The sequence below is a fragment of the Chiloscyllium plagiosum genome, chromosome 1 (genome assembly GCF_004010195.1).
Source record: "Chiloscyllium plagiosum isolate BGI_BamShark_2017 chromosome 1, ASM401019v2, whole genome shotgun sequence".
NCBI classification, from domain to species: domain Eukaryota; kingdom Metazoa; phylum Chordata; class Chondrichthyes; order Orectolobiformes; family Hemiscylliidae; genus Chiloscyllium; species Chiloscyllium plagiosum.
This window is the reverse complement of record NC_057710.1, coordinates 112,935,626-112,951,676: the sequence shown is the minus strand read 5'-3', so window position 1 is coordinate 112,951,676 and position 16,051 is coordinate 112,935,626. Positions and strand designations below refer to the sequence as shown.

The 16,051-nt window shown below is 38.7% G+C and overlaps 1 protein-coding gene across 3 annotated transcripts in view; it reads left to right on the top strand.

Moving 5' to 3' along the window:
- Window positions 1–16,051, top strand: part of ncapg (non-SMC condensin I complex, subunit G) — a 61,755-nt gene that overhangs the window by 6,629 nt on the left and 39,075 nt on the right. For all 3 annotated transcript variants that reach the window (XM_043694233.1, XM_043694241.1, XM_043694225.1), the window contains exons 3-5: window positions 11,413–11,616; window positions 12,549–12,777; window positions 13,971–14,116. In XM_043694233.1, coding sequence (XP_043550168.1) covers window positions 11,413–11,616; window positions 12,549–12,777; window positions 13,971–14,116 — 579 coding nt within the window. The remainder of the gene's footprint in view (window positions 1–11,412; window positions 11,617–12,548; window positions 12,778–13,970; window positions 14,117–16,051) is intronic.

The following is a 16,051-nucleotide window of genomic DNA, read 5'->3' as shown; positions in this document are numbered from 1 at the left end:
GCAGGAAGTGGAGGAGATGCGGTGGAGAGCATCGTCAACCATGTCTGAGGGGAAATTGCGGTCTTTGAAGAAGGAAGTCATCTGGGTTGTTCGGTATTGGAATTGGTCCTCCTGGGAGCAGATGCGGCGGAGGCGAAGGAATTGGGAATATGGGATGGCGTTTTTACAGGGGGCAGGGTGGGAGGAGGTATAATCTAGGTAGCTGTGGGAGTCGGTCGCTCGAGATAGAAATGGAGAGGTCTAGGAAGGGCTGGGAGGAGTCTGAGACGGTCCAGATAAATTTAAGGTCGGGGTGGAAGGTGTTAGTAAAGTGGATGAACTGTTCAACTTCCTCGTGGGATCACGAGGTAGCGCCAATACAGTCATCGATGTAACGGAGGAAAAGGTGAGGGGTGATGCCAGTGTAGCTGTGGAAGATAGAAGAGTTGCAATGTTTATAAAGGAGACTTGTAAGCATTGGAGAAGGCAGTGATTGAAGAAAGCTTGCTCTACAAGCAGGAGTAGATCTTCTTTGTCTGGATCCTGATGGACTTCATTCTAGGATCTTAGAAGAAGTGGCTGGTAAAGTAGCTATGTATTCTCCAAAACTCCGTAGATTTGGGGACAGTCCCATTACATTGGAAGATAGTAAATTTATCTCTCATTTAAAAATAAGGGAAACAGCAAACTACAAGCCAGTTAGCTTAATATCTTTCATAAAGAAAAACGTTGCAGTATGGCACCTTGGTAAATTCAGAATAATTAGGATGAGGTCAACATGTATTTTTTAAAAATGTATTCATGTGTGGGACATGGGTGTTGCTGACTCTCCAGCATTTGTTGCCAATTACTCGTTGCTCTTCAGAAGATAGTGGTGAGTTGTCTTGTTAAACTGTTGCAGTTCTCCTGCAGTGAATAGATCCAGAAGGCCATTAGGGAGGGAATTTCTAAAAGGGAAATTGTACTTAAACAATCTGTTATTTGAGGGGCACATGCTGTGAATAAGGGGGAATCATTGGGTGTACTGTACGTGGATTTTTAGATGGCAGTTGATAAAGTGTCACATCTCAGGTTATTGGGGAAAGTAAATTCACATGGTGTAAAGGCTAGCATGCTGATATGGAGAGAAAATTGACTGGCTAACAGAAAGCAGGAAGTAGGAACAAATGGTTCTTTGTCAGGTAGGCAGATGTAATGAGTGAGGTGTCTCCTGGACTGTTGCTGTAACTGCAACTGTTTACAATTTATATAAATGACATGGATGAAGAGATCAAAGGTATGGTTGAAAAATCTGCTGATGACACCAAGATGGGAAGGAAAATAAGCTGTGAAAAGGACATAAAGAGACTGCAAGAAGATATAATCAAGTGAGCAATGATGTAAACTGTGAAACTGTCCATTTTATCAGACAGAATAAAAATGTTCTTCTCTAAATGGTGAGATTGCAGAGCTCTGAGATGCAGGAGGATCTGGGTATTCCTATGCATTAATTGCAAAAGGCTAGTATGCAGATACAGTGAGTAATGAGGAAAGCTACTAGAATGTAGTCACTTATTGTAAAAGGAATTGAATTACAGGTAATTGTAAATGACAAGGAAATGGCAGGTGAAATGAAAAAAGATGTTTTGCCTCAGTCTTCACTTTAGACAATATGAGAACCATTTTAGTAACTACTGTAAGTCAGGAGGTAGAAAGGGGAGAGGAATTTGGCAACATTACAATCAGCAAGAAAGCGGTACTGGGCAAATCAATGGAGCTGCAGATCAATTAAGTTGGATTTCATCCTACAGGTGACAAATGAGATAGTAAATGTGTTTGTGTGAATTTTTCAAAATTCCCCTAAGTTCAAGAAAGGCTCCGTTAAATTGGAAAGTAATAAGTATAACAACTTTATGCAAGAAGGGAGGTAAATAGAAAGTAGAAAGCTAATAGGCAAATTAGCTTGACATCTGTCATGGTGTAAGTATTAGAATTGATCATTAAACGAGTGATAGCTGCGAACTTAGGCAAAACTCAAGGTAATTGGGAAGAGGAAGCATGGTTTTGTGAAGGAGAAGCCCCGTGTCACCAATTTATTAGAGTTCTTTTGAAGGAATAATGTGTTATGGATAAAGGCAAGCTGGTAGACATCCTCTACTTGGATTATCAGAAGGTATTTGATAACGTACCAAATAAAGGGCTATACATGTAGTGGAAAATAAAATCTTGAATTTTAATACATTAACGTGGATAAAAAATTGAGCTGCTGGCTGGCAGAGAGTACAGGGTTTGCATAGATGCATCTTTGTCTGATTGTCAGGATATGAAGCGTGGGATCCTGCAGGAATCTGTCCTTGGGACTCAAAGTTTGACAATTTGCATCAGTAAGTCAGATGAGGGGAGTGAAGGAATAACAGCTAAATTCACAGGCGGCTTAAAGATAGGTAGGAAAGTATGTTTTGAAGAAGACGTGAATTGGTACAAGGATGTGTAGATACAGCTTGTTAGTAAGCAAAAATCCTGGCAGATGGAATATAATGTGGGAAAATGTGAAGTTTGGTCAATTTTGGCAGGATGGATGAAAAAACAGAGTATAACTTAAATGGAGAACTACTGTGAAAATCAGAGGTACAGAGAGATTTGGATGTTCCAGAGAGTGAGTCACGGTATGTTAGTATGCAGGTACTGCATGTAATCAGGGAGGCTAATGGGATGCTATCCTTTCTTATTAAAGGAATTGAATGTAGAAGTAACAATGTTATGCTTCAGTTATACAGAGGATACTGTGTGTTCTTCTGATCTCCTTGTTTAAGGAATGATGTATTATTATTAGAATGATTAGAGACACCAACGAAACAGATGAACAAGTAGCACAGATTGAGATAAATAAGTATGATCTAGTGGCTATTAGCATAATAGAAAGGGGTGACCTTAATTAACAGCATATTGAAACAGTCTGGGTAAAGATGAGGAATGATAAAGGTCGCTTATGAAAGTAATGTACAGGCCCCCTAACAGTAACCACTTGGTAGTATAGGGTATCAAGAAAAAATAATGGGAGCTTGTCAAAAGGGTTCAGCAATTATCATGGGGAAAATTTTAACCTATTATAGATGGGGAAAATCAGATGAAAAATCTAATGTTGAATGTTTTGGGCATTTCCTTTTTGCACTATGCCACGGCACCAACCAGAAAGCAGGTTATACTAGAATTGATTAATGACCTCAAAGTGAAGGCATACCTCGGCATTAGCAACGATAGCATGATTCAATTTTACATGCGTTTAAAGTGAAGTGTGCAAAGACTATTGTGAAATTAAATGAGGGCAATAAAGCAGAACAAATGAAAGTAAACTTGCAATTTAGGTTAAGGAATAAGTCAGTTGAGATGCAGTGAGAAACATTTCGGGGGGTATGCTTGAGAACACAGGCCTTTCGGTTCAAGACATGTTTAGGTTCTGTTCTGAGCAGTTTAATATCTGAAATGTCCCTTTTCTAGGGGTCATATATTAAACTGTTAATGGGAGTTTAGGCAGAGAATTTTCACAACGTCATGCTGTAGCATCAACAGCCAAGCTTCTCCTCCTCAGAAATGCGGTCCAAAAAAAGGTTCAAACTCTCCAGACCCTCCCTTTCTTTGACCATCATGTTCTTTCCCAGACTTGCTGGCTGTAATTCCCAGGTACTGAGCTTATTAATGGCCAGATATCAGCGACCTGGTCAGACATAATGCTCTCCCTGAGTCAAATTGTTCTAAAATTAATTAAAAAAAAAAGTCAAAAAATTCAGTGAAAGACCTAACACACACTAATCTTAAAGGAAGAAGCTAGTCAGATAATTGATGTGTCGATTTTAATTTTCCAAAACTCATTGAGTTTGGGGAATATTCCTTTAGGTTGGAGAATGGATAATGGAACAAATTGATGCAAAAAAGGAGGGAGGCAGAAAGCATGGTATTATCAAGGGCCCTTCGCTAAGTTTGAGGAAAGAAGGTAGAGCCAGCTTGGCATGAGTCGAAGATTGGCTGGCTGACAAGAAGCAGAGAGTAAGAATAAATGGACCTTTTACAGCTTGATAATATTTTCCAAGTGTTGTGTTATAGGGGTGTGTGCTGAGGATTCAACTATTGTTTGTCATTTATATAAACAATTTGAATGAGAATTTAGGAGGCATGGTTAAAAAGTTTGCAGTTGACACCAGAATTTGGGATCCAGTTGACAGTGAAGAAGATTATCAAACATTACAAAGCAATCTAGATCAACTGGGCCAATGGACTGAGGAGTGGCAGATGGAGTTAATTTTGGATAAACACAAGGTTTTGCATTTTAGCGAACAAGAACAGGACTCCGAATTAATGGTAGGGCCCTGGGTAGTGTTGTTGAACAGAAACACCTAAGGGTTCAGGAGGTAGTTCTTTGGAAGTTGCATCACAAGTCAACAGGGTGGTTAAGAAGAAATATAGCAAGCTTGCCTTCATTACACAGACCACTGAAGTTAGGAATTGGGACATTGGTGCGGCTGTACAGGATGTTGGTGCGGCCTGTGGAGTACTGTGTAGTTCTGATCACTCTGATGTAGGAAAGATACTTTTAAATTGGAGAAGGTTCAAAAAACATTTATTAGGATTTTCTGGGACTGGAGGGTTTGAGTTAGATGGAGAGGTTGAATAGGCTGGGACATTTCTCACTGGAGCTTAGGAAGTTGAGGGGTGACCTTTTAGATGTTTATAAAAGGATGAGGGGCATAGATAAGGTGAGTAACAAAGGTCTTTTCCCTAGGGTGGGGAAGTTCAAAACTAGTGAGGATATTTTTAAGTTGAGAGGAGAAAGATTTAAAAGGGGCCTGAGGAGCAAGTTTTTCGCACCCAGGGTGATTTGCGTGTGGAATGAACTGCCAGAGGAAGTGGTAGATGCAGGTTCAGTTACAGTTACAACATTTAAAAGACATTTGGACAGGTACAGGAATAGGAAAGGTTTGGAGGGGTGTGGGCCAAGTGTAGGCATGTGGGACTAATTTAGTTTGCGAAACATTGACAAATTGAAGGGTCTATTTCCATGCTGTATGAATCTAACTTATATATTTGATCAGGTGAAGAGACCAAAGGTATAGTAGCTAAATTTGCTGATGACACAAGGGTTGATAGAAAAGTGAGTTGTGAAAAGGACATGAGCATACAAAAGGAGATAGATAGGTTAAATGAGTGGACAAAGATCTGGAAAATGGAGTACGATATGGGAAAATGTGAAATAATTTATTTTGACAGAAAGAATAAAATTTTTAAATGAAAGTTTGCAGTCCTCTGAGATGCCCAAAGATCTGTTTGGCTGAGTGCATGAAGAAGGTTAGTATGCCGGTACAGCAAGTAATCAGGGAAGCTTATGGGATGTTATGGTTTATTGTGAGGGGAATTGATGCAGTTATGCTTCTCTTATAGAGGGCATTGGTGAGACTGCATATGGAGTACTGTGTACAGTACTGGTTACTGTACTTACAGAAGTATATTAGTATATTGGAAACAGTTGAGAGAAGGTTTACTAGACTAATACCTGGAATGAGCAGATTGTTTTATGAGGAAAGGCTACACCAGCTAGGCCTGTGCCTTCTGGAGTTTAGAAGAGTCTGGAGTGACTTAGTTGAAACATGTAAGATTGTGAGGAGGCTAGACTGGGTGCATGTTGAAAGGATGTTTCCTCTTGTGGGAGAATCTAGAACGAGGGGTCTTAGATTAAAATAAGGGGTCGCCCATTTAAGACAGATGGGGAAATATTTCTTTCTCTGTGCATTGTGCTTTTGTTTGGAATTCCCTTCCTCAAAAGGCAGTGGATAAGAATTTTAAAATATTTTAAAGGCAGTAGTAGATAAATTCTTGGTTACCAATGTGATGAAAGATTACCTGAGATATGAAAGAACGTACAGTTGAGGTTAAAATCCGATCAGCTATGATCTTACTGAATTAAGGAAACTGAAGGAAATGGTGCTTGCTCTTATTATGTAGAATGATGTAGGCCAATCGGAGTTTAGTTTTCAGTGGGAAAGCATATGGAGAACAGTGGTGACATAATCACCAGTTTAAAATGTTATGGAAAGGGACAAGGTACTAGCAAAAATATAAATGCCTAACCAGAAGAAAGTGTTGATGTTTTCTAAATGACCTTTTTAAAAGACATTTAACAGAGTACGTCAGCACAGCTGTATTAACAAAATTAAAACTTGTTGGCTTAAAGAAGCAGAAAGACGAAGGAGTAGTGGCAAGCAATTGTTTCATGCTGGAGGACAGAGAACACAATTCTTTGCTATGGGTATACGCTTTTGATATTGGTGCCCCGAACTTAGAAATACAGGATATAATTTCAAAGTTTGCAGGTGATATGAAGTATGTAAATGTGCTGCAATTTGTATTTAATAAGTTATTTTTATCAGAAAACATCTTAAGATAATTAACAGGGAATTATAAAATTATTTGGTTCTGTGCCACATTAAAGGAGCATCTTAAAGGTGGAAAGAGGGTTAGACTGAGAGGTTTAGGAAACAGGATAACAGCACGTCAAGAGGAATGGTGAAATGGATAGACGCGTCACGGAAGGATGTTCTGATACCTTTTCTGGTATAAGGAATCGGGGAGGCAATACAAACCCCATAACAGTTTTAAAGGGCATACAGGAACAAAGGGATGGGGCAATGGTAGGTGGGACTGTATGCATATACAGTCTGAAGGCAGTAGGGTAAGTTGAATAGATCTTTTTAAAAAGTAAAAAGCAAAAGAATGAATCCTTGGTTTTACTTAGTTTAGTGTAAGAACGATGAAGTTAGACTAAACCTTTTTAAATAATGAAACAAAATAACACAAAACAAAGAATATTCTGATGAAGAGTCAATGGAGTCAAAATGCTCATCTGCTGTTTTCCCACAGGTGCGGCCAGACCTGCTAAGTTTTGTTAGCAATTTGTTTTATTTTTAAAACACTGGTTCAACTGCAGTAAGTGTTTTGTGTTCAGTGCTGTGTGTCACTCTTGTAGGGAGAATGTCAAGGGTTTGGTCATGTTCAGAAGAGGAGAAAGTGAGGTCTGCAGATGGATGATGGACTGCAGTTATGTAGAGAGGTTGAGGTCATTGTCTTCAAATCACAAAAGGCGAGCAGATAGGATGATGGACTGCAGTTATGTAGAGAGGTTGAGGTCATTGTCTTCAAATCACAAAAGGCGAGCAGATTTTAAAAAGTAATGCACCATTTTGAAAGATTTTGGTGGATTGAATGAGAAATACAGTAGCGCCTCGACTTACAAACTTAATCCGTTCCGGGACCCGGTTCGTGAACCGAAAAGTTCGCGAACTGAATCAATATTTCCCGTTGATCGGATAGCATAAGAATGCTTGGATGGCTGTTCACAGCGCTCGCGCCAAAGACGAACTGAATGAGATCATGCGGGACCCGAGAGCTTTTGCATTCAACAAGCGCGCAGCTAAGCAGAGCAATGAAACCACGTGGTCACATACGGCCTTTTTGCGTTCGTAATTTAGTTCGTACCTTGAATTTCGTATGTACATTGAAGCAAAAGTTTACATACAATCCTGTTCGTAAACCAATTTGTTCGTGAACGGGGTCGTTCATATGTCGAGGTGCTACTGTAGTTCACAATGGCAAAAGGTTTGTAAACCAGGGGTGCAGGTTTTTGTGATTGGTAAAAGGACCAAAGATCATGAGGGAACCTTATATTTTACGCAATGATGTGTTGTGATGGTGGCGGTTTGCTGCCTGAAAGGGTTGTAGAAACGCATTCAATTGTAACATGCAACAAAGATTTGAATAAAAACTTGAAAAGTGGAAAATGTGCAAGATTGTGATGAAATTGCAATAAAATGGTGTTAATCCACAGAAACAGCCCCTTCATCCACCGTGTCTATGCTGACCAAGTAACACCAAACTACACTAATCCCATTTACCTGCAATCGGTCCATAGTTTACCACGCCAAAATTTTAGGTGCTCTTCCAGATGCTTCCTTAATGTTGCAAGAGTACGTGCCTCCACCACTCACTCGGGTACCACATTCCATATTTCTAACACCCTCTTTGAAAAAACGACAAGGATGATTGATGATGGTAGTGCAGTGGATGTTGTCGATGTGGATTTTAGTAAGGCATTTCATAAGGTCCCACATGGCAGACTGGTTAAAAAGTAAGAGTGCATGGGTTACAGGGTAATGTGTGAAATTGGATTGAAGGTTGGCCTCGTAACAAGAAACCAAGGGTAAAGTCCATGGTTGCCCTTGTGAATGGAATGTTGTTTAAGTGGTGTTCCACAGAGCATGACATTGGGATCCCTGCTGCTTGTTTTATACACTAATGACTTAGACCTGAACATGCCAGAATAGGGGAGCACAATTGGGAAATTTGTAGACAGGACAAAAAAAATGGTCATGTAGAGGATAGCTTTAAGCTCCTAAATGAAAAGATGGTTTGGTGGAGTGAGTAGGAGTGTGGCAAATGGAGTTCAACTCTTAAGTGTGAGGTAATGTATTTAGGAAGGTCAAACAGTAAAATGGGAATAAAGAAGAATTTACTGAGAGGGGTAGATGAAAGGAGAAATCTTGGCATGCAAGTGCACAGGTTCCTCAATAAATCAGTAAAGGTAGATAAAGAAGGACTATAGGATAAAGGAGGGTATCAAATGCATACATGCTGGGCAAAAGGCTGCTGCATAAGATAACAGTGCACCGTGTTACAGGCAATGTATTAGCATGGTTCGAAGATTGGTTACCTAACAAAGGGAAGAATGAGTGGTTTTTCTAGTTGGTGATCAATGGCAAGTCGTGTGCCTCAGGGATCAGTGTTGGGACCACAATTGTTTACAATTTATATAGATGATTTTGAGTTGAGGACCAGGTGTAGTGTCTCAAAGTATAGTGTGTACAAATGCATACAAAGTGGCAAAGATTAGTGAGAAGCATGGGGATTGGGAAATCTTTAAAAGGCCAACAGGAATCCATGAAAAAAGCTATAAAGAAAAGTAAGAAGAATTATGAGAGTAAACTAGCTCAGAATATAAAAACAGAAAGCAAAAGTTTCTACAAATATATAAAAGGAAGAAGAGTAGCTAAGGTAAACTTTGGGCCTTTTGAGGATGAGGAGGGGGACTAAATAATGGGAAATGAGGAAATAGACTAGGCATTGAACAGGTATTTTGTGTTCGCCTTCATAGTGGAAGACACAAACAACATGCCAATAATTAATTACAAGGAAGCTATGGCAGGTGAGGATCAAGAAATGATCATTATCACTGAAGAGGTAGCGTTGGGTAAGCTAATGGGGTTAAAGGTAAACTAGACTCCTGGCCTGATTGAATACACCCCAGGGTACTAAAAGAGATGGCAGGGGCAATTGCAATTGTGGTTGTGGTAATTTACCACAATTTGGTGGATTCTGGGGTGGTTCCGACAGATTGGAAAACTGGAAATATGATGCCACTGTTTAAAAAAGGAGGAATACAAAAGGCGAGTAACTACAAGCCTGTTAGCTTAACTTCTGTCGTGGGGAAAATATTCGAATCTATCATCAAGGAAGAAATAGCGAGACATCCGGATAGAAATTGTCACACTGGGCGGATGCAGCATGGATTCATGAAAGACAGGTAATATTTAATTTATTTACTGGAATTCTTTGAGGATGGTGGACCGGTGGATGTGGTGTATCTGGATTTCCAAAAGGCATTTGACATCGTCACGTGCAAAAGGCTGCTGCATAAGATAATGGTGCACCAGTGTTACAGGCAATGTATTAGCATGGCTAAAAGATTGGTTAACTAACAGAAAGTGAAGAGTTGGGAGAAATGAGTGTTTTTCTAGTTGGCGATCAGTGCCAAGTGGTTTGCCTCAGAGATCTGTGTTGGGACCACAATTGTTTACAATTTGCACAGATTTTTAGAGTTGGGGACTGAGTGTAGTGTATCAAAGTTTGTAGATGACACTGAAATGAATGATAAAGCAAAGTTTGCAGAGGGATAAAGATAGGTTAAGTGAGTGAGCAAGGATCTGGCAGATGGAGTACAATGTTGGTAAATGTGAGGTTATCCATTTTGGTAGGAATAACAGAAAAATGAACTATTATTTAAATGGGGGAAAAGATTTGCAGCCTGCTGCTGTACAGAGGGACCTGAGTGTCCTTGTGCATGCATCACAAAAAGTTGGTTTGCAGGTACAGCAGGTAATTAAAAAGGCGAATGGAATCTTGTCCTTCATTGCTAGAGGAATGGAGTTTAAAAACTGAGTTATGCTGCAGCTGTATAGGGTACTGGTGATGCCATACCTGGAGTACTGTGTACAGTTTTGGTCTCTTTACTTGAGAAGGGATGTACTGGCATGGGTGGGGGTGCAAAGGAGGTTCTCTAGGTTGATTCCGAGAATGAGAGGATTGGTTTATGAGGAGCGATTGAGTAGACTGGGACTATACTTATTTGTGTTTAGGAGGAGGGGGGAATCTTCGACAAACATATTAAGTTACGAAGGGAATACATAAGAAAGAAGTAGGGAGGTTGTTTCCACTAGAACTAGGGGACATGGCCTCAAAATGACTTGTGTTGAGGAAGAATGTCTTCACCCAGAGTGTTGTGACTCTCTGGAATTTCCTGCCCAGTGAAGCAGTTGAGGCTACCTTGTTGAACGTTTTTCAGGCAAAGATAGATTTTTGAACAGTAAAGGAATTAAGGATTATGGTGAGTGGGCAGGTAAGTGAAGCTGAGTCCACGAAGCGTTCAACCATGATCTTGTTGAATGGCGGAGCAGGTGCCTACCCCTGCTCCTATTTCTTATGTTTTTATGTTCATATGGAATGCTCTTCTTCATTGGCAGATATATAGAATACAAAAGAAGGGGTATATGAAACAGTAAAAGACACAGGTGAGACCACAATTGGTGTATTGTGTGCAGTTCTGGTCCCCACATTACAGGAAGGATGCAATTTCTCTGGAGAGAGTGCAAAGAAGATCTACTAGACAGCTGCCAGGGCTGGAGAGTTGTAGCTACGAGGACGGTTGGATTTGTGTTTCGTGGAATAGTAGTCTGAGAAGTGACATTATTGAGGCATGCAAAATTTTGAATGTTCGAGAGAGAGTAGACAAGGGGACCCTATATCCCTTGGCAGAAAGTTAAAAAACCAGGGGTCATAGATTCAAGATGAATGGATTAGAGGGAGCAAGAGGAAAACTGTTTTTTTTTTACAAGAGGGTGGTGGGTGTCTGTAGTTTGCTGCCTGAGTTGGTGGTGTAAGCAGAGACTCTAAACTCTTGTTAAAAGTACCTGGATCTATCCCTTAAGTGCTGTAAGCTGCATGGCTATGGACTATGTGCAGGAAGATTCTCTTGGTGTCTTTTGGCATGTTTAAGATGGGCCAAATGGCCCCCTTCTATGCTGTATAATTTCTATGGTGCTAAACTCTACATTAATATGGCAAATTTTACTTCAGTTGCAGGACAAAGATAAAAATACATTTCATGAAGAATTTATCAATTTGTTGAAGTATCCCATGACCATTTACAAGCGAGAGCCAGCAGTAGAGCGAATAATTGAATTTGTTGCAAGGTTTGTTACTGCATTTGAAGAGCCTGGAGATGAAGAAATTGATGAAGAAAATTCTTTCATGTCATTCCTATTTCGTTTTTTGCTCAAGGTGCAGTGTTATTTCTGAAGTTCTTGCATGCGAAAACAGACAGCATGGATTTTACTGCTATTTCATTTTACTTACTAAAATCTGGTTGATAATGGCTTTCCTCCCTATATGTCATTTTTCAATATGAAAATGCTTTTAAATTGTAAGAAAATATCTAGTGCAATATCAGCATCAGCCCTTTTTGTATTTTTGATACTGAAATTTGGTTTGTTGTCCAGGAAAGTTTTTTTTTCAACACTACTATGCTAAAAACTAACCTTGAAGTGACCAGCTTTTCATGGTGTTTTGCAAATTTATTCTGTTTTTCTTTGAAAAAGTGCTGCCTTTAAGATGGGGCTATTCTTGTATTGTCCTCCCATGGCCCCTCCCCCCACAACACATACAGACACGCTCACGCGCACACACACACACAGTTATTCCTGTTGAATTATTTTAACTCTGTTCAATTTTATCTTTATTATATGATTGCACTCAATTCCCATTAAAATATGAATGTTTGCTGTTTCTGGGCATTTTTTTTCTAAATTAATTGCTGCATTTACCTGCATAGATGTAACTGCTGTTCAAAATGTGCTTTTAGATACTCTGATACAAGCAATGGTGTGTTTATTTTAAACTCTTAACCCACCATAATGGAAATTTTTTAAAAAAATAAATCACGTTTTGAGCTTTTTCTTCAAGGATTTATACAGTGCAAGATTAATGTCTAAATTTGTGTTAGGTGAAGTTCTCACAGATGCTGAGTAAAGTTGTGCAATTGTGACAAAACTAATTCTTAAAGTATACAGATAACTTTAATCCAAACTTTCGAATGCTTGACAAATTGACATAACTAATCTTGAAACTTAATGAAAGAAATGTAATGTGTTCAATTTGAATGTAACTGCTTTGGTTGGGACCATTGATTTTTGTTTTTAACCTTCTGCTGATAGTCTCACAGTGCATGTAGCCACTCTGTTCGATTCCGTGCCTGCCAACTTATCAACAAACTTCTTGGTAGTATGTCAGAAAATGCACAGATTGATGATGAGCTGTATGACCGTATCTACGAAGCCATGCTAGTGAGATTAAAGGACAAATTTCCAAATGTGAGAATACAGGCTGTATTTGCTGTGTCCAGACTTCAAGACCCCACTGATGAAAATTGTCCAGTAATTGATGGTAAGTATTGGTATATACAGTGTATTTCGTCTATTTGTTTACTGTGAATGCTGACAGTTGAAATTTTTAAATTTCTATGCCATCATATCAGTTGAATATTCAGTTTTTTTAGTTGTGAAATGAAGTTAAACAATGTTTTAAAGAGTTTTTAAAATACCCATGATGCAAGTTTTGTTTTTTTTGCATGGTTTGGCTCTTAACCTAGACTACATGGAGATAGTGAGAACAAGGTCCCACAATTGGTTTGACATAATAAAGGGATATAGTCATAATTGGGAGATCGTTTCTGCAGTTTTGGGTGGAAATGGGAAGTTTGTACAACTTAGCAATCATTTAAAATGGTTATCTTTATCTGTGTGGAGGTGCAGTTGCAAAACGTTTCTTCTGCAAAATGTGCGACTTTTATAAAATATATTGGCTTGAATTTTGCAGTTATTGGCAAAGTACGGGCACTTACTGCTGATCTTTAAGAAACTTGTTCACAAAGGAGTAATAATCTCTGGCTGACATTTCCAATTTCCCAGCAGCAGTTTATAATTTGGTGTCTTGAGATTTAGCATTAGTGACGTGGGAAAGTTAAAAGTAGCTAACCACTTAACTTTTAATTTAAAATTTTGCTCAACAAATTGTGTATGAGTGTAATGAGATGGAAAGTAACAACAAAGCTAAGCAGACATTAAAAATAAATTGTTTTAAAAATATTAATTTTTGACTATTATGGAGAAATTTGACACTCCATGGATATAACATTAGCTTCTTAGCACTACTTAGGGTATTTGGTAGGAACTATAATGTTAGCAAAGCTCATTTTCATCTAATTTACCAAGGGATAATTTCCTCAGTTTTTTGGTAAGGACCTTCTTGTCAACTCAGATCTCAAGTGTGAAAGCAGTCTCTGGAAATTTCTACAGTGCATCCTATGAAAAATTGTAGATTTACTGGCAATTGTTTCTGGGTTACTATGTTATTATGTCCAAGCTCGCCAAGTTGCTATCATTTTAGTGGAGTGGTGGGATTTCCGAAAACTGACATTTTGATGTAATTCCCACAGCAAAATTTGGCCATCACTGGTGACAAAGTGCAAATATTCAATTTAGCTTTTTTTATTTTATTTAGTAAAGAACTTGCTATATTAAAAGTATCTGGTGATATTGAATAGTTAAAGTGCACTAATAGTAAACCATTTATTTTAGCATACTTGCACTTAATTGAATGCGACACCAATCCAGAGGTGAGACGGGCAGTATTATCCTGTATAGGGCCATCAGCAAAAACTCTAACCAAGATAATTGGACGTACAATGGATATTAAAGAGAATGTCAGAAAATTAGCCTATGAGGTGGGTGTTAAAAGTGTGTGTGAGAATATTTGTGCTGCCTGGCTCATGTATTGAATTCTACTCAGCTCCTTTTCACTCTCCAAGCAAATTTAATAATGAAAGTTCATACTTGTTATAAATTTGCAGAAAACGTTTGATCATTACATTAATTGTCACGGGTTCCATTATAAACTCCAATAGGTAATGACCTTAAAAGTATGGGTTTGATACACTTTATGACAGCCTATTTGATACAGACTTGTGAGGAAAATTCAAAACATGGCAGCTTTTTGCTTTTTTGTTTGTTTATTTTTGTAATTTCATTCTCGAGCCGTTCCTTTTTTTAACTACAGCCTTTATAATTTATTAGTTGATCGTTAGGCCTTAACCTTGCACATTCTTTCTATTTTAATATGCACAAAGTTTCGCTGGTGTTTTTTAACAAACAGATTAACTTGATACAGTTTTAAGAGAAACCTTCAATATAGGCAGCTTCAACTTCCCTTCAAAGTACTTAGTTACTTCAAAAGAAAGGCAAATTTTAACATTTAGAAAAACAAAGACGTTAGGCATGGAGGACATGATCACCTGAAAGTTATTGTCCAAGTCTCTCACTATTTCAGTTTGAAAGTATATTGCTGCACTTTCACTTCAAAATATTGTAACTTTCTCCTGAAAGCAGATACTTGAATCTAAAACATACGGATTATGGAAGCTCAACAGGGCATTTCACCACCGTCTTTCTCAATAAAAATTCTTTCATGGAATATGTTCATTGCTGGCGGGCATCCCTAATTGCTTTCAAGAAGGTAGTGCTAAGCTGGTTGCTTTCACTGCTGCAGTCCATGTGGTAAATGCGTACCTGCAATGCTATTAGGATGGGAACTCCAGAACTTTAACACAGTCAGTGAAGGAGTGGTGATATAATTCCTAGTCAGGATGATCTGAAGCTTGATGGGAAGTCTATGGGTGTTGGTAGTGTCCCCATATATCTGTTACCTTTGTTCTCCGAAGCGATAGAGGTCACAGGCTTGAAGGTACTGTTGAAAGAGGTTTGTTCTCTCAGACAACTGGGGAATCGGCAATAACTTCTAACCTTGTAACGATACCCACATTCCACAAACAAGTGTATGATAACCCAGATGCAATGTCGTTCTCTAATTTAGCTCTCAGTAACTGAATGTTGGTTGGCTTATATGGCTAGATGGATACACAAAAATCAGAAACATGGTAAATCGTGGAAGCCTTCCTACCTTACCCCCCCTGCTCGTGGAGTGGTTACCCTCAAGTTGTACATAACAAACTGGATGTGCAGAAATGTCTGTGTTATCAAATTAATCTTCACTTATTTGAATGATACAGTATTCCTATTGGTTTGTAAAAGCTGCAATTTTTTTGCATTGAAATATAATATTTTAAATGTGCATTGCATCTTCTCTTACCCCACTATTGACAGCTGCAATTTAAGATTCTGGATTAGTGGTGCTGGAAGAGCACAGCAGTTCAGGCAGCATCCAAGGAGCTTCGAAATCGACGTTTCGGGCAAAAGCCCTTCATCAGGAATAAAGCTTTATTCCTGATGAAGGGCTTTTGCCCGAAACGTCGATTTCGAAGCTCCTTGGATGCTGCCTGAACTGCTGTGCTCTTCCAGCACCACTAATCCAGAATCTGGTTTTCAGCATCTGCAATCATTGTTTTTACCTAGCTGCAATTTAAGATGCCGAGGCCACAAACTCTGAAGTTCTAATTCTCAATGTCTCTGCCCTTTCATCTCTCTCACCGTTTAAGACCTTTCTTGAAAATAATTTGTTTGATTAGTCTTCCTGATAAGTCCTTTTAACTCATTGTTGATTTTTAAAAATTTATATCTGAAAGTTTTGGACTGTTTAAAGGGCAATTTTGGTTGTTAATTAAAATGAATCGAAAATAGATTTTTATCTCTTTTAGCAATGATGT